At 37.2% G+C, this 24,867-nt stretch overlaps 2 protein-coding genes and 1 pseudogene across 2 annotated transcripts; 2 read left to right on the plus strand and 1 right to left on the minus strand.

Annotated features, from left to right (window-relative positions):
• The first annotated feature begins 929 nt into the window (after nt 1-929).
• LOC143390715 (olfactory receptor 1J21-like) lies at nt 930-1,868 on the plus strand. The gene has a single exon (XM_076843127.2). The coding sequence runs from the start codon at nt 930-932 to the stop codon at nt 1,866-1,868; it is 939 nt and encodes a 312-aa protein (XP_076699242.1).
• Nucleotides 1,869-15,519: 13,651 nt separating this feature from the next.
• Nucleotides 15,520-16,351, plus strand: LOC143385292 (olfactory receptor 1J21-like; annotated as a pseudogene).
• A 6,426-nt stretch (nt 16,352-22,777) lies between these two features.
• Nucleotides 22,778-23,740, minus strand: LOC143385300 (olfactory receptor 1Q1-like). The gene has a single exon (XM_076840719.2). The coding sequence runs from the start codon at nt 23,738-23,740 to the stop codon at nt 22,778-22,780; it is 963 nt and encodes a 320-aa protein (XP_076696834.2).
• Nucleotides 23,741-24,867: the final 1,127 nt, after the last annotated feature.

The following is a 24,867-nucleotide window of genomic DNA, read 5'->3' on the forward strand; positions in this document are numbered from 1 at the left end:
TTTCTAGGTGGACAAATAACATGAACAGAAGTTTTATCCCCACCCCTTGAAAATTCCATTAGAAAGAGAGATGGAAAGTTAAGAACCTTGAGTGGAAAAGAACTTTTTTTTTTCTTTTTTCTTTTTTAAGAGAGAGAGAGGTAGAGAGAGAGAGAGAGAGAGAGAGAGAGAGAGAGAGAGAGAGAATTTTAATATTTATTTTTAGTTATCAGCGGGCACAACATCTTTGTTTGTATGTGGTGCTGAGGATTGAACCCGGGCCACACGCATTCCAGGCGAGCGCGCTACCGCTTGAGCCACATCCCCAGCCCAAGAAAAGGACTTTCTTAAAAGAAGAACAGATAAACCTATTGCAAGGTGTGTCATTAGATATTTTATGCTATAGACATTGATTCATAACTTAGCACCCATACCTCAACCTGTCCATATGATACTTCCACCAAGTCTTCAGATCTTAATATCTTATAGATTCAAAGCAGTCCACTGTGTGCTCTTGATTCAGACCTTGGAAATAAATCATTAGCCAAAGTGTATTTCAGAGGCATGGGGAAGGCTAAGAGAGGTCAAAAACCATTAGACATCACACCATCTAATAGTCTTTCCATTAGCTGATTACTGACCTGATCATGCACACTAATTCCCTAATCTCAAATTTCCATACTGAGCTCCTCAAGTGGAACTTGGTGTGATTCTGATGTTTCATGGTACCTCCAAAAGATGTTCTGTTGTTTTATAGATGGACAAATATCATCCTTTCCCTGACCCTCACTAGCCAATCAGTGTGGCAAAAAGCCTGAGAGATTCAGGTTAAAAAGCACTTACTGACTAATTCAAAACCATGATTTTCTTGTATAATATTCCCAAGGACTTCTAATTCTTTCACATTTCCATCTCTTATTTTGTGTCCAGAAAAAGGTAACAAGAAGAGCATGAGGAGGGATAATCAGAGCAGTGTGTCCGAGTTCCTCCTCCTGGGGCTCCCCATCCAGCCAGAGCAGCAAGGCATGTACTACGCCCTGTTCCTGGGCATGTACCTGACCACGGTGCTGGGGAACCTGCTCATCCTCCTGCTCATCAGGCTGGACTCTCGCCTGCACACCCCCATGTACTTCTTCCTCAGCCACTTGGCCCTCACTGACATCTCTTTCTCCTCAGTCACGGCTCCAAAAATGCTCATGAACATGCTGACGCAGACTCAATCCATCTCCTATGCTGGGTGCATTTCCCAGGAATTTTTTTACGTATTGTTTGCAGATCTTGACAGCTTCCTTCTGACCTCAATGGCCTATGACAGGTATGTGGCCATCTGTCACCCCCTGCATTATCCCAGAATCATGAGTCAGAACCTCTGCTTTCTGTTAGTAATTGTGTCTTGGGTTTTATCCTCTGCCAATGCCCTTTTCCAAACTCTCCTTCTAGCCCGTCTCTCCTTCCTTAGAAGCAACATTCTTCACCACTTCTTCTGTGACCTCTCTGCCTTACTCAAGCTGTCCAGCTCAGACACCACCATCAATCAGCTAGCTGTCCTTACTGTAGGATCAGCAGTTGTTACCCTTCCCCTCATATGCATTCTGGTCTCTTATGGCCGCATTGGGGCCACCATCCTGAGAAGACCCTCAGTCAAGGGAATCTGCAAAGCCTTATCCACTTGTGGCTCTCATCTCTCTGTGGTTTCTATGTACTATGGAGCAATTATTGCACTCTACTTTGTCCCCTCATCTAATAGCACTAATGACAAGGATGTCATTGTGTCTGTGTTGTACACTCTGGTCACCCCCATGCTGAATCCCTTTATCTACAGTCTGAGGAATCGGGATATGAAAGGAGCTCTCAGAAACATCATCAGGAGAGGAACCATTTCAACATGATGAGCATTATCTTCCTTATTAGGTGTATCAGTCTTTTAAAAATTTGATAGTTTGTAGACTTTTGTGACAGTTTTCTCATTTCTTAAATAAATCATCTTTATCCTAGCTTTATAATTTTATTTTTGTCTTTAATTATATTCCCTTTGAATTAATTTTTGTGTGTAACCTTAATTAGAAATCTAGATTTACTTTTGTTTTTAATAACTTTTTGTATTTTTAATATATTTTTATTTTATATATTTATTTATAAAAATATATATTTTACATGTTTTTATTTTTAATTGACAAATAAAAATGGTACATATTTATAGGGCAACATATGATGTTTTCATACATGATATATATCACGTATACTATCCAAATCAAAGAAAGTGTATCTGTCTCCTCAAATATTTATCACTTTCTTGGGTGAAATTATTCAGGACTGTTTCTTCTAGCTTTTTGAAATACATAATATTGTATTATTATCACAGTTACTATGCTGTGCCATAGGACACAAATTATTTCTCCTACTATAGCTTAATATCCATTGAACAATATTTCCCCATCCTCTCCCTTTTAATCTTTCTGGGTGATTATAATTTCATATTCCTTTTTCAAAAAATTTTCACAAACTACAGAGGATGGCTTTCTGTCCGTAGCATGCCAGGACAGTGGAACCCATACAACAGGCGCATGCCCCAAATGTCAAACATAAACTTGAACGGAGTCCTCAAGGTCTCAGAGGCTGTGTGGGTGTGAGGCAAAGTAGTGAGAGGAGAGAGTTTTAAAGTCCTTCCAGGTGGTGATGTAATCCTGGGGGATGAAGCCCATCCAGATCAGAGGCTTCACTGAATTTGGGTCAGGACTGGAGAATGGCTAGAAAGGATGTTAGGAAGTCTAGGCAACCTGAACCGAGTTCAAGTCAGGCTTCAGTGTAATTTAATTCACTATATTTTATTATGAAAAGAAAAAGGGCATTTCCCTCTCTCAACTTTCTAAATGTTCTGTTTCCATCTGAAATGGTAGTGTGTTATTTTAGTCCTTGAGAAACTGCCTCTGCTCAAGGCAAAGTTACTTAACTTCATTGCTATAAATTGATTATTGTGACAAACATGCTTGCATTTATTATTTACTTTAACTCTAGTATTTGGTATGAAAGAGGCAATTCAAATTTATCAGAAGTTTTTTTTAACTAGGCATCTGGAACTAAGTTAGCAATATCATAAAACTGGAAATCAGACTACTGTATGTAAAGTCAAATCCTGAGACCTACAAGCCACTTGAATAATTTTCAAATCGAGCAATATTTTTACCAATTTTATTGGAAATTTTACTTTAATCTTTACTAAGTATTGAAATAACATATAGGCAAAATAACATATATAACATAATTGCAATTTATACATATGTGCCAGACATATTTTTTCTTATTGTTTGGGGATCTTGACTTCTGTAGCATGCTTATATATGTGTATGTATTCATATAATGATATATGATCAAATTTTAAAGAAAAATATTAAAATAAATATTCATTAAACAATATCTTGGCTAGAAAATTAATAATACATTGAAGTTTCTTTGGTCATTTATGAGTTGTATTTTCATTCTCTTGAAGTTACCTGTATTTTTACTATCTTCTCTGTTCCTTTACTTTTTGTAAGAATTTTAACATTTAAAAAATCTTTCCTATTCTGTAATGCATGTATATAAAATAAAAACCTTTATTTATTCCATTTTTCTTTTGCTTTTCTTACATCCTTGTCAAATTCATTTAAATATTTTCAACTTCCACTGTGAGACTATAACACATTTACTTCCTCCATTTTTTGGGGATCATTTTTTTTGGATTCACTGTATTGCTGTTATAAACATTGATCCTACCAATTTACGTGCATTCATACAGTGTGTATATGCAAAGGGTTATGTAAATTATATATACAGAAGAATTACTTGATTGTAAGGCAAGTATATGTACAAATTATCACTACTAAATTCTTCTAGAAAATAGTTATACCAAGAAACCTTTCTGAAAAGCCTACATAGGATATGATTACAGCTACATATGACATTCTAGAAAATGCAAAACAGGGATAGTAAAACAATCAGTGATTACCAAGGTTTGGTATGGGAAAGTGCAGGATGAATAAGTAGAACAAAGGGAATTTTTAGGGCCAAAAGTTATTCTGTATGACCCTGTAACTTTAGATACATGTAATTATGCAGTTGTGCAAAACCAAACTAAGAGAGAATCAATCAAGAGAGTGAACCCTAGTGTAAACTATGGACTTTCATCAATTTTAGCTTACCAATATTGATTCAATTGTAACAAAATCACTATATCAATGTAAAATATTAATCATGGAAATGATAGGCCAATAGGGAAAATTTTCTGCTCAATTTTTCATATCTCTGGTTTTTATAAAGTATATTCACACCAATTTGTGTCTTTATACATGCACTTTGGATAATATTGTCCATCACATTCCCCCGTCATTTCTAACCCCATATCTCCTCCCTTCCCCTCCCACCCACTAAACTGGTGCGTTACAGATATACCCTGTGGTGTGTGCATATGTGGAAACAGCATAATTTGGTCAATTCGTTGCAGTTTCTCCCTTTTTCCATCCTTCTCTCTCCTCCAGTTTCCTTCCTCTGCTCCATTTACCAGCCTCCTATTTTCATGTGACCTCCACTCCCCTTTATTTCCCCTTGTTCCACTCTCATTTCCACAGATGAGAGAAAACATTCAACCTTTGATTTTCTAAGTCTGCCTTATTTCACTTAGCATGATGTTCTCTGTTTCCATCCATTACCAGCAAATGACATAATTTCATTCTTCTTTATGAATGAGTTTCATTGTGTGTGTGTGTATCACATTTTGTTTATCCATTCATCTGTTGAAGGAGACTTGGGTTGGTTTCATAACTTGGCTACTGTGAATTGTGCTTCTATAGATATTTGTATATATGAATCATTATTCTATGTTGATTTTAGTTCTTTTGGATAAATACCAAGAGGTGGCATAATTGGGTCATCTTACTCCAATTAGAATGGCAATCATCAAGAATACAGATAATAATAAATGCTGGCAAGGATGTGGAGGAAAGTTACACTCATACCTTGTAAATTAATATAACCACTTTGGGAACAGGATGGAGATTCCTCAAAAGACTAGGACCATTTCTATTTGTTAAATTACACTAATTTAAACATGTATCTCCAGGGATTGAGAGTTCCTATTACTTTTTTCTTAAGACTTTAAAGACAAAGATTTCACTTTTGATTTTTTTTGCAAATGTAGCAAATGGCAAATTACATTTACTTTCTATTCCCGTGATCATTAATGCAATAAAACTTCTAATCTTATGTTTCCTGTCTATTTGTGACAGATTACTGACTGCCCACCCAACTCATGATCTGTAAATTTGTCACTGGGAAGAAGCTGCTACATCTTTTTTCCCCCTGTTCTAGGGAGTCTAAGAAACACATTCTCAATAATGGAATTTCTGGCCAGAATTTTGAAGAAGCATATAGATCTTCTCTATTGAGAGGAAACAAATTACTGGCTTCTCTCAGAAAAATTGAGCCTGGCTCTTGAATTGCCAAATAGTGAAAAGCCTTCTACCTACTGGGAGACTCACACTGGATCATGAGAACAAGCACCATTATCCTTGTTCTAGAATTTCTTCATGTAAAATACATGATCATGTTTTTTTTCCTCTGCTTTTCTATTGGGTGGTTTGTTTGCATATAGACTTTAAATAATTTGGAAATTAGTCCTTTATCCATTTTTAAAATTTTAATTTTATTTATTTTTTGTTCTTTTAGATATACCTGATGGTAGGGTAGATTTTGACATATTTTACATACAATCAGTTATTCTAATGAGGATCCCATTCTTGTGGTTGTACATGATGTGGCATTTCACTGGTGATGTAGTCATACATGAACCCAGGAAATTTGTGTCAAATTCATTCTACTCTCTTTCCTATTCCCATCCCTTCCCTTCATTCCCCTTTGTGTAATCTGCTGAACTTCTATTCTTCCCTGAGGAGAGTGGTGATTCAAACCATGGTCTCTGATTTCCTCATGGCTGCATTTGCAGTGGGAGCTGCCTATGTAATAGTGTGGGGCGAGATGCCCCAGTTGCTATGGTAATGCCAGCCAGGGATAGCTATGCCCAAAGGTGAGCAGCTCTAACAGTTGGAACCTTGGATTCAGACACCAACTCCCAGGGGTAGGGAATTCTGGGCATAACAAGATGCCTCGATGTCTTACAAGTTTCCTGTGTCCTTCAGACAGCCTGCTTGGCCAAAACTTTCTGACAAATAACCTGATGACAAAACCTATATAACAAACATGTCAATCAAGCCTCATCAGAGTGTGGCTACCCACCTGGTCCCAGCTTTTTCTCTATGTGTGTCTGTCTGTCTTTTCTTCATCCCCTCATCACCCTCTGGTTTCTCAATTAATGGCTATGCTGGTGGGGGCACTTCTCTTCCCCACTGGTTGGGTGTTACCATCCACATATCAAAGATAATATTCAACTTTTGGTTTGGGGGGGTTGGCTTATTCACTTAGCTTGACAGTCTCTAGTAGATCCATCCATTTACTGGCAAAAGTCATAAAGTCATTATTTTTATATTGCCAAGTGTGTTCATATAAAGATTTTGACTTTTTAATCTACCAGTAGTAAAAATAGTTAATTTTAATGTGTTTGAAGTTATTAATTCATCATTTTATGATGAATTGGTGTTTTTTAAGTGATTTTTTAAGGAAATCACCCTGACAATGGCAATCATAATATTTTCAAGACAATAAGTAAGGGATGTGGCATCAGGAGAAATGCAGAAGCTGAGGAAGGGTAGATTTATATTCCTGATATTTATGTAAATACAGGGCATATTGTTTGCTTCAGTAGTAGGAATACCCCAGTGGAATCCCCTCTAGAACATTTCATATTAATACCAATTCAACACACACACACACACACACACACACACACACACAATGACTGACAGCTTATATGTGCAACAGATTCTTGAGAATCAAGGGGAAGTTTGTAACTTTTGAAAATAGAAGCGAATTGTGTCCCTAGAGTAAAACACATGCACCCGATCTAATCAATACCATGTAATAAGAAATAAGCTAGATGTCATCAGGAGTTAGTAAAATTGAGCATAAATAGTATCTGCTTTGGTAACAATTCAACAAGACTCTGTGATTATATCGCTTTGAGATTTCCATCTCAAAAAGAATTTTGTTCTGGCATTAGCTAGTAAAATAATGTGATTTGAACTACTGTTTAGCCAAATATATGTGAGATTTTTTTTTTAAAGAAAGGTACTCCCTTAGCCTATGTACCTAATGAATAGTGTGCCATGTTTTTAAGTAAAAATTTTAAACTTTATCTTTAGTCCCTGGAAGTTTTTGAAATAAAGGAGTTGATTATTTTTACTGTAGTGTGAGGTAAAAATTCCTTTAAATATTTTTTCTTATGCATAATGAAAGACTTCAAATTAATTTTACTATTTCAACATTTCTCCACTCTTTTATAATGCCAACACTATCATTTAAAAATTCATGTATATAAGTTATTTATCATGTATGTATACTTCTGTATAATCTGTGTATCATGCTTTTATATTTTGATATGTATTACTCCTTAATTTGCTTAAAAAGGGAATTTATGATATCTTAATATGTGGGAAGATGACTAACACCATGACTCAACATTTTCACTCTGAATTTAAAACTATAGGCTTTGTAATAAATTGCATGTATTTTTATGCACATACATATAACAAAGCTGGTAGTCGTGTTTATTTATTACCATAGCATGACTCAGTGCATTCTTTTTCATAGCAACAGATTTTTCAAATGTAGAAAACAATATTAACAACAAACGTGTTCTTCTTTCACGTCTCTTATAATTTAAAAACATATTAACACATATTTGTTGACTGTATGTATTTCTTTTTTTGAGAAGTTTCTGTTTGTTCTTTTGTTCATTTTTGCTTATGTTATTTGTGTTTTGGTGTCAAGTGTTTTGAGTTGTTTATATGTTCTGCATATTAATCCCCTGTTGAAGGAGTAGCTGGCAAAGATCTTCTCCTTCTGCAGGCTCTCTCTGTGTGTTTGTGTTTCCTTTGCTGTGCAGAAGCTTTTTAATATGATGCCATTCCACTTATTGATCCTTGGTTTTATTTCTTGCACTTTTAGAGTCTTGTTAAGGAATTTGGTGTCTGCTCCAGTATGTTGGGATGTTGTTTTTGTCCCCTGACAATTGCAGTTTATGGTCTAATTTGTGAATCTTTGATACACTTTGAGTTGACTTTTTTGTAGAGTGAGAGAAAGGAACCTAGTTTCATTTTTCTACATATGGATATCCAGTTTCCCTAGCACCATTCATTAAAAAGGGCTATGGCTTCTCCAATGCATATTTTTGGCACTTTATAAATTTTTTTAGTTGTTGATGGACTTTTATTTCATTCATTTATTTATATATGGTGCTGAGACTTGAACCCAGTGCCTCACAGGTGCTAGGAAGTGCTCTACTACTGAGTCACAACCCCAGCTATTTTTGGCACTTTTGTCAAGTATCAGATGGCTGTATCCATGTGAGTTTGTCTTTGTCTCCTATGCCATTGGTTGTCATGTCTGTTTTGATGTCAATACCGTGCTGTTTTCATTACTATAGCTCTTTGGTGTAATGTGAGCTTCTGCAAGATCTGGTATGTTCCTTTTCCACATTCATTTCTCCCAAGAAAATTTTCCACTTCCTCAATGACCCACACAGCTTGTTCAAAAGTGTGTCGTTCATGGCAATATGTTGGTATAATTTCTCAAGGTTGACCTGCTGTTGACTTCTAGTTCTACATTGTGACTGGAAAAGACCCAGGACATGATTTCATTTAAAAAAAAAATGGTTAATTCCTATTTTGTGGCCTAACCTATGGTCTGTTCTAGAAAAAGTTCCATGGTCTGATGAAAAGACTGTATTCTGAAGCTGTTGGATGGAATATTCTGTAAACGCTTGTTAAGATGGTTTGATCTGCCAGATCTGACCAGATGGCGGCTCGCGGAGGCGCTCTCCTAATGTGACCCAAGGATGGCTGCCCAGTGGCCCGCCCGCCGGCCTCACTGCCGCCTCCCAGGCTCCCTGAGTGCCCAGCAAGCAGGCCGGGGGGCGGAGGCCCTGGAGGACGCGGCACAGGGACAGCAGGCTGGCGGGCGGTGGGAGCTCCAGTCTATATGGCCGCGGCTCTGTAGGGCCCGGTCGCCGGCTCCGGTGGGGTCTTGTGCAAGGCGCTGACCGCACACTGCTTATCTTTCCACCTGACCTCGCGATCGACTTCCCCTACCTCTACTCGTGGCTTCCTTGATGCTCAACGGACGCCTGCAGGTTCTCAGTGAGATCCTCGGAAGTCCCTCTCCTGATTGACAAGGTGTCACCCTGGGCTCACTCCATCCAAGAACACAAAGCATGAGGGACGGAGGAGGGACCCTGGGCACCTGCCTGACAGAAGCAAAGGGGGAGGGACAGTGATGTAGCCCTAAGGAAAGATCACCCAAGGGCAGCCCTTGCCAGTAGATGTACCCTTCTGGATGTAAATGGAAATTCACAGAGTAAGTCGTTATCATTGGAAATGAAAAACGAGCTGAGTGACACTAATCTCTTGCTTCACGATGGCAACAAAGAGCTTCCATATTTGAAGAAATCAATGGGAACAAATTCAGCTCCCGCAGCTGCTCCAACCAAGGCCATGGGTCTGTTCTCAGCTCTGTGTGACCAGGCAGGGAGTAAGCCCAGTTCACTCACCAAAAGCTGATGGATGCAGAAGGAAATTTTTTTTTTTAGCATGTTTGAAATTGTGCTCAAAAGATACTAAGAATTGGGAAGCCCTTTCAGGTGATTATTGATATATCCAGTTTAAAATCAGACGAGCACATGGTGATTTAACATGAAATCCTTTATGCATCTTGAGATCTCTACCCATTCCAAAGGACTATTGTCCCAGACATCATCTTGTCTCCTCAGCTTGTCTCTGATACCTTCTGCAAGTGAATGTTTGTGAAGTCTACCCACCGTACTTTTATTGAATCTTGCTGAGCTCATGGCGAGCAGTTGCCATTTCTGCATCTCCTAGAATAATTTTGATCTGCAGCACAATTTGATTTTTTTTCTCATACTCCTTCCACTTGAAATGCTGTTTAAATGTGGGCTGTATGGTGAAAGTTGCAATATTAAATTTAATCCCCTCGAACTAGGAACCTAGCAGTGTTACCTTAAGCAAAAAGGAACTTGAGACTCTTTGCTCTGGCTCAGATATAGAGAGGCAAATCAAGAATCTTCTTTACAAAAGTCCTAAGTGTTGAAGTCTTTTACAGTAAGATTTTTTTTTTGAAGTGACTCTTTTGTTGTTCATTGATAATTTTATTAATAAAGGCCATTTAAAAGTATAAGTTTTTAAGGACTTAAAAGAGTTATTTGTGGGATAATTGATTGCATATGTCAACTTATATTGTGTGTTGAATTACTGTGCCATGTGCTTTAGTATTTGGGGAAAATAGAGAATACAATCTGTTCTTTAGCATAATAAGTGTCTTATTTTATGTGTGTAAAAAGAATTATAGATCTATAGTATAAGTTTAATTCTAATTTTTTTTGTAGATTTTTTAAAGTCTGGATGGTTTACCCATCAGTGATAATGAGGTAGATCACTATTGTTTTATTAGAGCCTATCTTTCTCTTAAGGTCCAATAGTGTTTGTTTTATAAAAATGGGTGCTCTGACATTTGCTGCATATAGATTTGTTGATCCCTTGATCATTATGTATTCATGTCCCTTATTTTTTTGTCTTAAAATCTGTTTTGTTATATATAAGTATATGACAAAATAACTCCTGCTTTGCTTTAGAATTCCATTTGCTTAGATTATTATTTTCCCTTTTACTCTGAGTGTGTCTTTACTGGTAAAGTGACTTTCTTATTGTCAGCACATTGTTGATTCTTGTTTTTAAAATTTATTCAGCCACTGTGAAAATTTTAATTTAAAAATTAAGAGCACTTACATTCAGAGTGATTGTTAAAATGTATGGATTTTTGCCTGTCGTTTTGTTGATTTTCTTCCAGTTGCTTTGAATATGCTTTGCTCATTTTTCCATTCTTACTGTGTTTGATGGTTTACTGTATTGATAATGTTTGATTATTTTCTATTTCTGTTTTCTATGTCTACTCCTTTTGTGGGATTTATACTTTTTTATGCTATCATGTTAGTTTCTTTCTTCTACTTCTGAGTAGAGTATTCCCTCAAGCATCTTTTCTAGGGTTCTTTGGTGGCTATGAATTTCCTCGATTTTTGCTTATTTTCAAATGTCTTTATTTCACCTTTATTTCTCAAGCATAACCTTGCTGTGTATAGTAATCTTACTTGACAGTTACTTCTCTCAGGACTCAAAATGTGTCATTCCATGTCCTCTTGGACTGTAGGGTTTCTGTTGAGAGATCTGCTGTTAGTCTACTGGACTGAAATTAAATGATTTCATGTCAATTGTAACTGTAGTTTCAAACTAGAACCAAGCCTGGCATCACTATAGTACTATATATGAGTTCTGGCTCTAGTACTAATTCTACATCCTGTATCAGAGCCAGAGACCCCACCCCCTTTAATGCATTAATGTATTGTTAAAGCAGTAAAATTGCTGGTTGCTTCTGGATGATATTGGCTGAGAAGGAGCTCAACAAAACTTTTTGAAGTGATGTCGATATTTTGTGTATTGATATGTATTTCCCCAATTGGATGGACTGGTTCATTGGTATCTGAGCACATACTTACATGAAATTATATAAAATGGTTTAAAATATAAAAAGAATACAGACTTTGTTTGCATTTCATTTTATGAGGTAAAAATCAGCCAAGAGTAATTGTGGTAGTAGAATAAGATTTACATTTAGAAGAAATGACTAGGAGGAACAATCTGGAGGACTATTTCATTATCCAGCTGATATTTACATAGTGTATTTCTCTTGTCATAATTCATGAATTTGTGCATTTCCTGCATGCTCATGTTTATCTATGAATGTTAACTTCCATTAACAAATGATTATTTTTAAAAAAGATTCATTTGAATCTACTTTTGAGCTATCCACATACTGTCTTCCTGTCTCTCCGTAGGAAGAAAGAACCAGGCAGAATTTAATTATTTTATTTTATTGATCATTTTCATTGTATTGCTATGTATATGCATCTCTAAAATACATACTTGTACATATGTACATATATGACTCCATTTTCTTGGTTTGACAGAAATACACCATACTCTGTTTGGTTAAACAATAGAAATTTATTTTCTCACAGTTATGGAGGCTGTAAATCCAAGATCAAATTTTTAACTGATTTGATGCTCTTGTCTTTGTTTTCAAACAGGTAACTTATTGTATCTTCACACTGAAGAGAGAAAGAGAGGAAGAAGAAGATGAAGATGAAGATGAAGAAGGAGGAGGAGGAGGAGGAGGAGGAGGAGGAGGAGGAGGAGGAGGAGAGAAGAAAGAGAACGATCACTGGCATGGTCATTGAATCAACTGAAAAAGAAATTAGGAAAACTATCCCATTCACAATAGCCTCAAAAAAATTGGGAAATCAATCTAATAAAAGAGTTGAAAAATCTCTACAATGAAAACTATAGAACACTAAAGAAAGAAATTGAAGAAGACCTCAGAAGATGGAAAGATCTTCCAGATTCTTGGAGAGGCAGAATTAATATTGTCAAAATGGCCATACTTCCAAAAGTGCTATATGGATTTAATGCAATTCCTATTAAGATTCTGGTGACATTCGTCATAGAAATAGAAGAAGCAGTCATGAAATTCATTTGGAAAAATAAGAGGCCCAGAATAGCCAAAGCAATCCTTAGCAAGAAATGTGAAACAGGAGGCCTCACAATACTAGACCTTAAATTACATGACAGAGCTATAGTAACAAAAATGGCATGGTATTGGTACTAAAACAGACATGAAGACCAATGGTGCTGAATAGAAAACACAGAGACAAACCCACATAAATACAGTTATTTCATCCTAGACAAAGGTGCCATAAACATGTGTTGGAAAAAAAGATGATCTCCTCAAAAATGGTGCTGGGAAAACTGGAAATCTGAATAATAATATTTATAAATATTCATAGATCTTCACCTTGAACAATGAGCACATGATATTCATTTTCTACCAGGAGGAAATGGAACTGGAAATGTACTTATGGATTTGAGATCAGTTTTGTAAGGTAATTAGTAGAATGTGTATATTGACTGGTCATTTATGTTATTGTAAGAATGTTGCCGCAATCTAATGATGACGTGATAGTTTTCCACCAAGAGTTAGACTCATAGAAATTCTATTCCATTCCTCAGGGTCCAGTGGTGACCCTGAAATATATTCTTCTTCACTCTTTTAGTAGAGAATGAAGGTATTAGAGGGTTTCTGGTGCTTTTTAAATAGTATGGCGTTCATCACCAAGACCCTTGGATCATCATGCTCAACCTTTACCCTGGTTTATGATGCACTTTGACTCGCGTTTTCCCCAAGGTAAACTGGGAAGGCAAAAAGCCTTGTGCATCATCAGGTTTCCAATAGCTGTCTTGCCCTTAATCTCAGCATTCTTCCAAGAGTTAAATCCCTCAGGCCTGCTGCAATATCTAGGTCTTCTCCCAAGGGAAGAGAAAGCAATAAAGCAGGTGTATCTGTTTTTATCCCCCCTCTAATTTGGAGATGGAGCTAGAGGTATGGTGTCCCATGACCTCCCCATAGTTAAGCTGTGAACAGGTGTGTGTGTGTGTGTGTGTGTGTGTGTGTGTGTGTGTGTATAGTTTGATTCTGAACTGATAACTCAGTTTCCTGTTGCTTTGGAAATTTAATCCCCTTAGAGACTCCACGTGCTTCACTGCATTCAGTGTCTGCTGGAGAAAAATGCAAGAACATTCCTGTGGCTATTAGCTGAAGGTATCTGTGCTCATCATACGAGCGGCCCAGTCACAACAGGAACGGAATTTACATTTGGTAATATCATTGTTTGTGTTTCTGTGCTATATGTGTGTGTGTATCCAGTGTGTGCTTCTGATTCCTAGACTCTACACCTCCTCACCGGAAACCTGACAGATGGTTCCCTGAAGGGTAATTTATCTCCAGCTGAGTATATAACCAAATCTTGAAAAGATAGGATAAAATCAAATATATGTATAGAATTATTTATCTGAAATTGATTTATATTTTGAGAGGATTTTTGGATTTCAAACTTCATTAGATCCTGTGATATCTTCCAAATTTTATACTTAATCTCTGGAATTTTATTCATTTTCATTACCATAATCCAGGTGTAGACAAATATTGCTTTGTATTTAACCTGCTGTAATTACCTCTATTTTTGATTCCTGATGACCCTCCTGTCTTGCTATAATCTGATCTTGACCCAGTAAACTGCAAGCTATTTTAAAATTTTTTATGTTATTTACTTAAATCTCTAGCTCTCCTATAGATGGTCAGATTGAATAGGACTTTGTATAGAACATGGATTCTATTGTTTAACAGACAGACACCATGTTCTCTGTCCTTATTTCTTTATAATTGTTCATGTGGGTATGTGTGAGTCCAATTGACTTGAAGAAAGAGAGAGGATTGATGATTATAAGGTAAGAAATCTTAGGATCATGACAAGAAATATATAAGAATTTTCAGCGTAAAAACTAGGTTAAGAAGAGAAAAAATGGAGAAGTTATTATTTCCTTATGCTAGATAGACATTGGTGGTGTCTGTTCTCTGGCAGATCCTGGGTCTAACTTGAAATGGCAAGTATTTACTGTTGTTCAAAGGACTTGAATAAAAATGATCTATTTCAAGTTGCAACCAAAATGGGAATTTGAAAGAGAAACCTACTTTTCCTCTGTGTTCCTTGGAAATTCCTGTAGAAAGGGCGTTGAAAGATTGAACATGTTGAATGGGAAAGAATTTTCTTTAAGAACGAACTGATGGGTGTATGACAAGGTATGCCATTTGATATTTTGTTACTGACTCATGTTTACACCCTTAAATCTGTCCATAGGATATTTCCACTACCTCTGTACATGCTGAAATCTTACAGATTGAAAGTTTCCCACTTGATTCTCTGCATTTGATCTGCTTCCTGGAATTAAAACATTAGCCAAAGTGTATTTCAGAGGCAAGGAGATGGTTAAGACAGAGAAGCCAACAAATCATTAGAGATCGTCCACTCATTTTTCTATTAATTGGTTACTGACCTGCCTTTCCACCTTGTTCCTAATCTCAGATCTCCATAATGAGTCCTTGAGTTGATTTGGCCTGATATCATGCTCCTTTGGATGTTTCATGGATTCTTTTTCAAAGATGTTATGTCTTCCTAGGTAAACACATCACATCCTTTCTCCAAAATATCATTAGTCCACAGGTGTGGCAAGAAACTTGAGATATTCAAGTTTTGGAATGCACTTACTGACTAGTTTAAAGCCATGTTTTTGTTACATAATAGTCACAATGATTTATGATTCTTTCACATTCCATCTCTTTTCTGTGTGTAGAAAAAGTTAACAAGAAGAGCACGAGGAAGGAAAATCAGAGCAGCCCGAGGAGCAAGGCATATTCTGTGCCCTGTTCCTGGGCATGTACCTGACCACGGTGCTGGGGAACCTGCTCATCCTCCTGCTCATCAGCCTGGACTCTCACCTCCACACCCCCATGTACTTCTTCCTCAGCCACTTGGCCCTCACTGACATCTCTTTCTTCTCAGTTATGGCTCCAAAAATGCTCATGAACATGCTGATGCAAAATAAATTTATCTCCTGTTCTGGTGCATTTTCCAGGATTTAAAAAAAATTATTATTCAGAGATGTTAACAGCTTCCTTCTGACCTCAAGGGCCTATGACAGGTATGTTGCCATCTGTCATCCCTTCCACTGCACCTCCATCTTGAGTCAGAGCCTTTGTTTGCTGCTAGTAATTATGTCCTGGGTCTTGTCCTTTGCTGGTGCCCTTGTGCACACCCTCCTGCTAGCCCATCTTTCTTTCCTTAGAGACAACACTCTCCACCACTTCCGCTTGCTGCCTTGATTAAGCTGTCCAGCTCTGATACCACCATCAATGAATTGGTCATCCTCACTGTAGGAACTGTGGCCATTTCTGCGCAATTTGTATGCATTCTGGTCTCTTATGGCCACATTGCGGCCACCATCCTGAGAAGACCCTCAGTCAAGGGAATCTACAAAGCCTTGTCCACAGGTGGTTCTCATCTAGCAGTAGTTTCTTTATACTATGGAGCAGTTCTTGCACTCTACTTTCCCCCCTCATCCAATAGCAGTAAAGATAAGATGTCATTGTGTCTGTGTTCTACACTCTGGTCACCCCCATGCTGAATCCCTTTATCTACAGTCTGAGGAATTGGGATCTGAGAGGCGCTCTGAGAAACGTCCTGAGTAGGGGAATATTTTCAGCGTGATGGCCACTGTTTTCACAATTGCTGGATATGAGATTTTCTTTGATACTGTACATGTATCATTTCCTCTCTGAATTACTCTTTCTTAGCAAATCTTTTTTTTTTTTGACTACTGCAAATGGAACCCAGAGCCTTTCACAGTACTAAGCAAGCTTGCCCATTGAGTTACACCCCCAAACCTGTTCCTTAGTGAATTTGATGTGACATACTTTATTCAACTGTGTTACACAAGGAACATAGTTTTTGTCTATGTTTAATTGTTAATGTTGAAAATCTTATAAATATTACTGCCTAATTACCTACTCCTAATTTTTCTTTTTCATTTGTTCTCATCCTAAATACGTTTAAAATTATTATGTAGTCTCAGCTTTTATCTTTGTCTCCCCCCTCTCCACACCCCCACTGGTTGTAGCAAAGGTTTTTTTTTTTTTTTGGCTTTCTGAAGATGATTATAATTTTACTACTGGTGGTTTATAATTATACTTTTGTGTATAATTTTGTAATGCTTTTTGTATTTTATTTTCTTTTGTAAGGGAAATAAGAAATGCAGTTTTACCTTTGTTCCTAATTTCTTATTCACTCATTTGTTTTATTTTATTTTTTAATACACTTTTTAATTGTAGGTGGACACAATACCTTGATTTTATTTATTTATTTTCATGTGGTGCTGAGGATTGAACCCAGGGACTCACATGTGCTCGGCAAGTGCTCTACCACTGAGCTATAACCTGGGCCCATTATTCATTCATTTATTTTAAATTACTCCTAAAAAATCATACATATTCATGCTGTGCTGTGTGAAGTTTTGATAATTGTGTAATGTTCAAATGGTGGCAAACATATTTATTTCCTCATTTTCCATTTCTTTGAAACATTCAAAAGCCTTTATTATAGCTTTCTAGAAGTACATAACATAGCATTACTGTCTCTAGTCAATGTACCAAGTAGTAGGACAGTAGAACTTTTGGTTAATTTGGTACCAGACGACTAGCTTTTCCTTACCTTTTCTTCTATTTTCCTAAACTGTTGGTTATTTCAGAATCATTGTCAAAAATTATTTTTTATGTGTTATTAGAGTGATGATAAGTAGGCATGTAACTTTTTTCTCAAAGAGAATGGCCCTTGTCACAAATTGAGAGTAGCCCAATGGTCTACATAGAATGGGCCCAGGACTCAAGTGGTGAACAGGAAGTTCACTGGAGACCTCCGGGCCCTACGGGGGCCATGTGGGTGTGGGGCGTGGCAGTGAGAATGATGGTTTTTGAAAGGCCTTTCAGGTGATGATGCTATTTGGGAGATGGGCCCATTCCAGTAAGGGGTCAGCCTCTCTGGCTGTGGAATGGAGAATGGCTGGGTGGGAGGTCAGGAATCTGGGCAACATGCAGTGAGTTCAAGCAGGTCTCCATTTCAGTTTAATCCAACTATGTTTTGTTTTAAAATGAAAACAGTTACTTCCTAACCCAACTACATAAATCCAGTGTTCTGTGTTCTCATCAGATACGGCCAAGTTTTATCTTTATTCCTTGAGAAACTTGCCTCTGCTCCAGGCAAAGATACTTAACTCCATTGCTATAAGCTGCTTACTGTGACAGATGTTTTTGTATTCCTTTAACTCTTGTTATAAAGGAAGAAATTCACATTTGAGAGACATTTAGTAACTAGCCGTGTGCCAATAAGCCTCCTATATTTAGTAGTGGAGTAGTCATCCTGTGTGTGAGAAGTCAAACCCTGATGCCTTTTAGATATTTGAATGTTTTTCAACCCAAGCAATATTTTAAACATTTTACTAAAAATTTTACTTCAATTTTTAGGAAAATATTGAAATAACATACATAAATTATATGTATATGTATCCATGATGTTGTAACTGCATGTATGCATTTATGAGTTCTTCATAATGTGAGGTATGATAGCATTTTAAATAATTTTAACAGAAACATTCACTTAACAATCTGCAGGGTTAAACAATAAAAAAACTAACAATATCCCCATCGAAGCCTCTTCAATCCCTCCTCGATTGTGTCTTCTTTCTTCTTGGAGGTACCCAGTAGCTTCACTGTTTGCAATATTTACTTCTCATGTGAGTTTCAACACTTCAGTGATCCATAAATTTTATCTGCTGTAGATGTGCATTTAAATGAAAGACTATGTGTGTTCTGCTTCGTTTAGCTTTTGTTGTCTTCTCTTGCCTTTGTGAAATTCGTCTCTGTATTTTCATCTTCCACTGTGGAACTATAACAGACCTCTCTGATCTATTTTAATGGCTTTTTTTTTTTTTTTTTTTGCTTTCAGCATTCAGCTATCATGAACAATGCTGCTAACATTCTACTGCATGCATCCAGTGTGTTTATCAGAGAGATTCTGTAAATTGTACACACAGAAGGAATATTGGAGTATATGGCATATGTATATCCTATTTAATTCTCAGTGCTGAGCTCTTTTCCAAAACGCTTATACTAGTAAGCCAGTCTGAAACGACTACACAATATATGGTTTCAACTATGCGGTATCATAGAAAATGCAAAACTATAGAGATAACAAAATGATCTGTTGTTACTAAAGATTTAATGTAGGATGAATGGATAAACTAAAGGGGATTTAAGGTATAGAAAATTTATTCCATATAGTGCTTTAACTTTGGATACATGTCCCTATGCATTAGTCAACTAACCCACAAAACCGACAAATTCAAAGAGAGAGAGAGAGATAGAGAGAGAGAGAGAGAGAGAGAGAGAAAGAGAGAGAGAGAGAGAGATTGTCTAGAGTCAAGTGACTGTTTGTGACTTTGGAAATTAGAAGCCAGTTGAGTCCTCTGAGTGAACACATGCACCTGATCTAATTTAAAACCTTGTTTAGAAACTGAGCTAGATGTCATCAGGGGTTAAAATAGTATATTATCAATAGTATATGATTTGATAACAATTCAACTGGAACCATTTATTATGGCACATGAATATTCTATTCCCAGATGGAATTTGGTGCTGGCATTGGCTTTTAAGCCATATGATTTGACTATGCTTTAACCAAATATATCTGAATTTTAAAAAACAACTCCCTTGTCCTACTAACCTTGGAATAGTATTCCATATTTTTATGTAAAATTTTAAACTTTGCCTTTAGTCCTTGAAAGTCTTAAAAAATATATGGAGGTGATTATTTTTTAATGTAGTTTGAGGTACAAATTCATTTAAGTGCTTTCTTTTTAACATAAAGTATCTAAAATAGTTCTTTAAAAATTTAAATTTGTTTTAATTAGCTATACAGTGCATTGCAACTAAAATAAAGCATTAAAAGTGTAGAAAGGGTTTCTTCTATGGGGAAAGTGATTTTGTTTTAAGTAAGTCAACTTACTTTTTTAAACATTTGTAAAATTTGTTTTAAATAGTTATACATGACAGTAGGATTATTTTTAATAATTCATCTTTTGTCCACTTCTCTGCAAAGCCAACTGCATCATTTCAAGTTTTTTGTATGTACTTGTTTCTTATGTGGGTATACACCTAGTCACCCACAGATTATACTTTTATTTTTTAAAATATGCATCAGGACCCTATTTACTGTTGGAAGAAAGTGACCAACTCTCCACTGGTCTTGGCCCAAGTGCAAATGTGCCCACTTGTTCAGTTTCTAGGTTCTCTCTGGCTAATTCCACAAGCCTCCTAACCCCAAGGGAAAGTTAGCCTCATCCTGCTCCACTCCCCCAGCCTAAGCACTCCCCAGGGGGCATTCCATTCTGTGCTAAGTTAGTGGACCCTCCAGATGGACCCTAGATCTCAGGGCAGGTGCATGCAGGGGCATTCGGCTAAGCTTGTTGTGAATTCTTTTTCTTGCAACAGAAAGTCCCCAAGGGGCCACTTGGAGATGGTGTCTTGCCTCAGCTTTCTGTTCTCCATCAAATGCAAGGACCCTCCCATACCAACTCCCCACCCTGCCTCAGGTCACTCAAGTTCAGACCGCCCCTCTCTTCCATGGCTTCCCCCATGCCACATTTTCTTGACAGACTCTGTCTCTCTTTTTGCCTGTGTCACCCCTCCCTGGAGCTAGCATTATGGGCTTGGTTCTTGAGGTATTCTTTCCTGTTCTATGTTCCAAGCACCTGAATTTATGCATCTCTATTATTCTGACATGAATTTTGGTGTATTCCTTTGTCATCCTCCTTACTGGGAAGCAGTATCCCCACTGCCTGAATCTGGAGTCCCAGAGCAAGTGAAAATCACACCCTTCCTCTACTCTGCCATCCTTCCCCTCTGGATTATTTCTAATTTTCACTGTCATGAATAATAGTGTATTGAACATAAAATGTGTATGTGTGCTATTTGTAATAATTGCTCAATTAATTTTAAAAATATTGTACAGTCCACTTAGTGAGAACCTATCTCTAAATAAAAAATTTTAAAAGGAGCTGAGGATGCAGCTCAGTGTTAAGCATCCCTGAGTTCAATCCCCAGTACCCAAAAAAAAAAAAAAAAAAGTTGCATAGTAGTCAACCCTTCATCATAGAAGATATGTTTCCCAGCTCCAGAGAATGCCTGGAACCATGGATAGTGCCAACTTGCATATTATGTGTTTTTTTGATAATCAAAAAGGATACTAAATGACTTTTTATGGGAATATAGCATATGCAGGATAGATATGCTGGGCAGAGGGGTGATTCATGTCCTGAGGAAGATGGAGGGGGACAGTGTGGAATTTCATATGTTTCTCAAAACATCAAGCAACTTAAATCTTATGAATTGTTTATTTCTGGAATTTTCCACTTAATATTTTCATACAGCAGTTGACAATGGGTAGCTGAAACTGGAAAGCAAAATTATGGATCTGGTGGGTGAATCCTGAATTCATATACTGACATGTTTATTTCTCCATATTTAGACAATTCTTTAATGGAAGAAAGGGGATTTTTAGAAAAGGCTCCAGTGCTAAGAGTTGAGTCTAATCAGAGAGTAAAGAATAAAAGGGCTCAAAAATGGAACTGCCACCTCAAGATGGAGATACAAAGTAGGAGGAAACAAAGAATCCAGCAGAAAAAATGTTGAGTATGTAAGATATTTTCTACAAAATATGAGGAACCAGAGTTAACTAATCAAAACTTGGCATGATTTCTTTGTTGTCATCATCTTATAAGTGTCAGGGCCCCCTTTATCTTGATAGAATTTATTAACCTGGTGCAGAAAAAGATATAGGAAATATAGCTTCTCAAATCCACTCCAATGGAATAAATTTTGATTAATACATAATTAAGCTATAAGAAATAATTTTTTCTATCACATGACAAATTACCACAATTTTAGCTCCTTCTAATTCAGCATCATAACTACTTGTATTCTGTAAGGAATTTTATCTAAATCAGCCTGCACTAGCATCTTCTGCCCCATGTCCTGGGAAGTCCCTCTCACATTCTCCTTTTGGCCCTATACTTATGAGATTTGGCTCTGGAACCTGTTATCCATGCACAGGATCGATTAGTCAGCAATCATCCGGTATTAGACAAGCTCTACATATCAACTGCAGAAAAGACCAGAAACATGCTGAGACAGTGGGAATTTTAGTCATCTCTGAATTGTGCAGCTGAAGTAGGTTGAGAAAATGCAAGTTGGAGAGCTGTGGTCATACCTAATTCTAAGGTACTGAAAGCATTTGACCCCATAGAGTAGACATTGTCCTTATGTCCCTCTTCCCATATTGAAGTAGTTAATCCATTTCACCTGTCCTACAGAAACTTATATTAAATACAAACATTAATATTGTTCTCTCAGTTTCTGGCAGATATAATATGGGCAAATGACCCATTCTTGGCCAGTCAGATGCACCATCGCACTATCTCATTTTGAATCTAGAGGTAGTGGTGAAGAGAATATGTAGGCAGGTGTTTCTGGAGGTGGTGATAACCAGTTTGTAGGTCTCCGAGGGCTATACCCAGTGACTATTGCTGGAAATGCTGGCAGGGGTACAAGTTGCAAGTTGGCAGTGAACAGAGTTTGGAAACTACAGCCATATCCTCACTGGACTAGTTCCCAATTATGATTTTGACTATGGTTTTGACTATGTGACTTTTCTTATTCCTGTCCATTTTCTTGTTTCCTCAGTCTTGGTAACTTCTGAGCTCCACTTAGCCTTTTGAGATACTCACTTCCTCCAATGAATCACTAGCATTGATTTCTTTTGCCTGTGTCTAAGAATTCTTGAGAATTACTTACGGCTGTTGTGTAATTGTAGGCCCACAGAACACCCTCAATTATAGTTGAAGCCATGCTGGTATTTTGTACTAATGATACAGTAGAATCTTTTGTTTCATGTTCTTTGGGTTTACGAGACATCCCAGGAAAATATTTGGTGAAAAAATTCATAATATGGATTTAATTAAGATATTTCTGAGACATTCTAAAGGAAGAAGATCTGAGGGATGGAACAATTTTCCTAGAATCATAGTTAAAACTCAGAACTGTGTTTTGGGGTTTTATCAAAAGTAAAAAGTCTCATCCATTTCCGGAAACCTCCTTTGATATCACCATTCCTCAGGCTGTAGATGAAGGGGTTCAGCATGGGAGTCACCACAGTGTACATGACTGTCATAATGCGACCCTTAGTCACCGAATAGCTGGAAAGGGGCCGGAAGTAGACCCATGTGAGGGTGCCATAGAATATGGCCACCACAGAGAGGTGAGAGCCACAGGTAGAAAAGGATCTCCACTTGCCATTGGCTGAGGGGATCTGGAGGACCGCTGAAATGACGCAGGCATAGGAGGCAATGATGAAGGCCAGGGCTCCAATGATGACAATCACACCTTCTGTCTGGATCATGAAGGTGTTAAGGTAGGTGCTGGTGCAGGAGATCTTCATCAGAGGGTAGAGGTCACAGAAGAAGTGGGGGATTCTGTTATCTGCACAGAAGGCCAACTGGCCCATGAGAAAGGTGTGCAGCAGGGCATGAAGGTGGGAGAGGACGTGGCACACAGCCACCATCTGTGCACACAGCCTTCCGGTCAGGATCATGGGGTAGCGGAGCGGGTGGCAGATGGCAATGTACCTGTCATAGGCCATCACAGCCAAGAGGAAGTTTTCCATGGCTGCAAAGCAAATGAAGAAATACGTCTGGGCTAAGCAGCCCGTGTAGGAAATGGCCTTTGTAGGGGAAAAAATATTCTGCAGCATCTTGGGGACCGTGGTGGAGGTGAAGCAGATGTCTGCCAAGGCCAAGTTACTGAGGAAGATGTACATGGGGATGTGGAGGTGAGGAGCGGAGATAATAAGTATGATGAGTGCAAAATTGCCAGAAATGTTGATTGTGTACATGAGTAGAAATAGAAGGAAGAGTGGGATCTGTTCTTCTGGGCGAGTAGAAATACCCAAGAGAACAAAATGGGACACACTGGTCCAGCTGGTGTTGCTCATCTGTTACCATAAAAACAACAAAAAAGATTATTTTCATGGACTCATGAGCAGGCTATTTAGTTGCTTTTACTGTTGTGCCCCAGTACAAACTACACATGGTGCTGATAAGGGAGGGGATGAAGTAAATGCTTTATAGTTTCCCAAAACATTTTATAATTTTTCATGACTATTACTAGCATCACTATCACCATAGCTAATATTTATGGAGCATTTACCTTGAGCAGGGACTTTGTTGTATACTCTTATAATCTTAGAATAGGATTATTGTTGTTGTTATTATTAGTTTTGTAAATTTGAAAATTGAAGTATAAACACTTTAAGCTCATGAAAGGCAAAATTTAAGTCATGTATATGTGGCCCCAAATGTTACACTATTAACTACTAAATACCACGAGTCTCCAAACTAAAACCAAGACATCTTATTCATGGTAGTAGACCTGTTGATTAGCTACATAATCAAGGAAGGAATATTCTGTTTTCATTTTAGGAGATGCACACAAGGGTATTCTTGCTGGTGCCCATTATTTTAAGAGAGTAAGTTTCCAGATTATTAGGAATATAATTTCCTAATAATTTCCACATAACTTGTCTCTAATCTCATCTTGTCTTCATGATGGCTTCTTATGCATTATCCTGTCTCCCATGTGACAAAAGAAAAACATTAGTGGTTAGATTTATCTAGTAATAAGTGATACTCACTTCTGGATACATGAACTAATAAAAAAGAAAGCATTATTCCATTAGGTATCTTTACATAAAACTTTCTTAAAGTCATGCCTTTGTATCTATAAGTTATAGTGACATGGATTCAACCAATTATGCATCAAAAATATTTTTTAAAATTTCAGAAAATTCCCAAAATCAAATCTTGAATTTGCCAGGTACCAAATATTACACTGAGTCCATGTAAGTGAAGTGATGAGTGGGCATTATATAGGTATTTTAAGTAATCTAGAGAAAGTATATGGGAGGGTGTGAATTTGTCATATGCAAATATTATACCATTTCATATAAAGGTCCTGAGCATCTACAGATTTTGGCATTCACAGGAATTCTGGATTTACACCCTAATGGAGATGATGAAATGACTATATTTAAGTTTGATAGTTATTTTTAAAAATTATGAT

Source organism: Callospermophilus lateralis, chromosome 2, assembly GCF_048772815.1.
Source record: "Callospermophilus lateralis isolate mCalLat2 chromosome 2, mCalLat2.hap1, whole genome shotgun sequence".
NCBI classification, from domain to species: Eukaryota; Metazoa; Chordata; class Mammalia; order Rodentia; family Sciuridae; genus Callospermophilus; species Callospermophilus lateralis.

Excerpts from the sequence above, each read along its gene's own strand:
- LOC143390715 (XM_076843127.2), top strand. The coding sequence starts at position 930 with ATGAGGAGGGATAATCAGAGCAGTGTGTCCGAGTTCCTCCTCCTGGGG.
- LOC143385300 (XM_076840719.2), bottom strand. The coding sequence starts at position 23,740 with ATGAGCAACACCAGCTGGACCAGTGTGTCCCATTTTGTTCTCTTGGGT.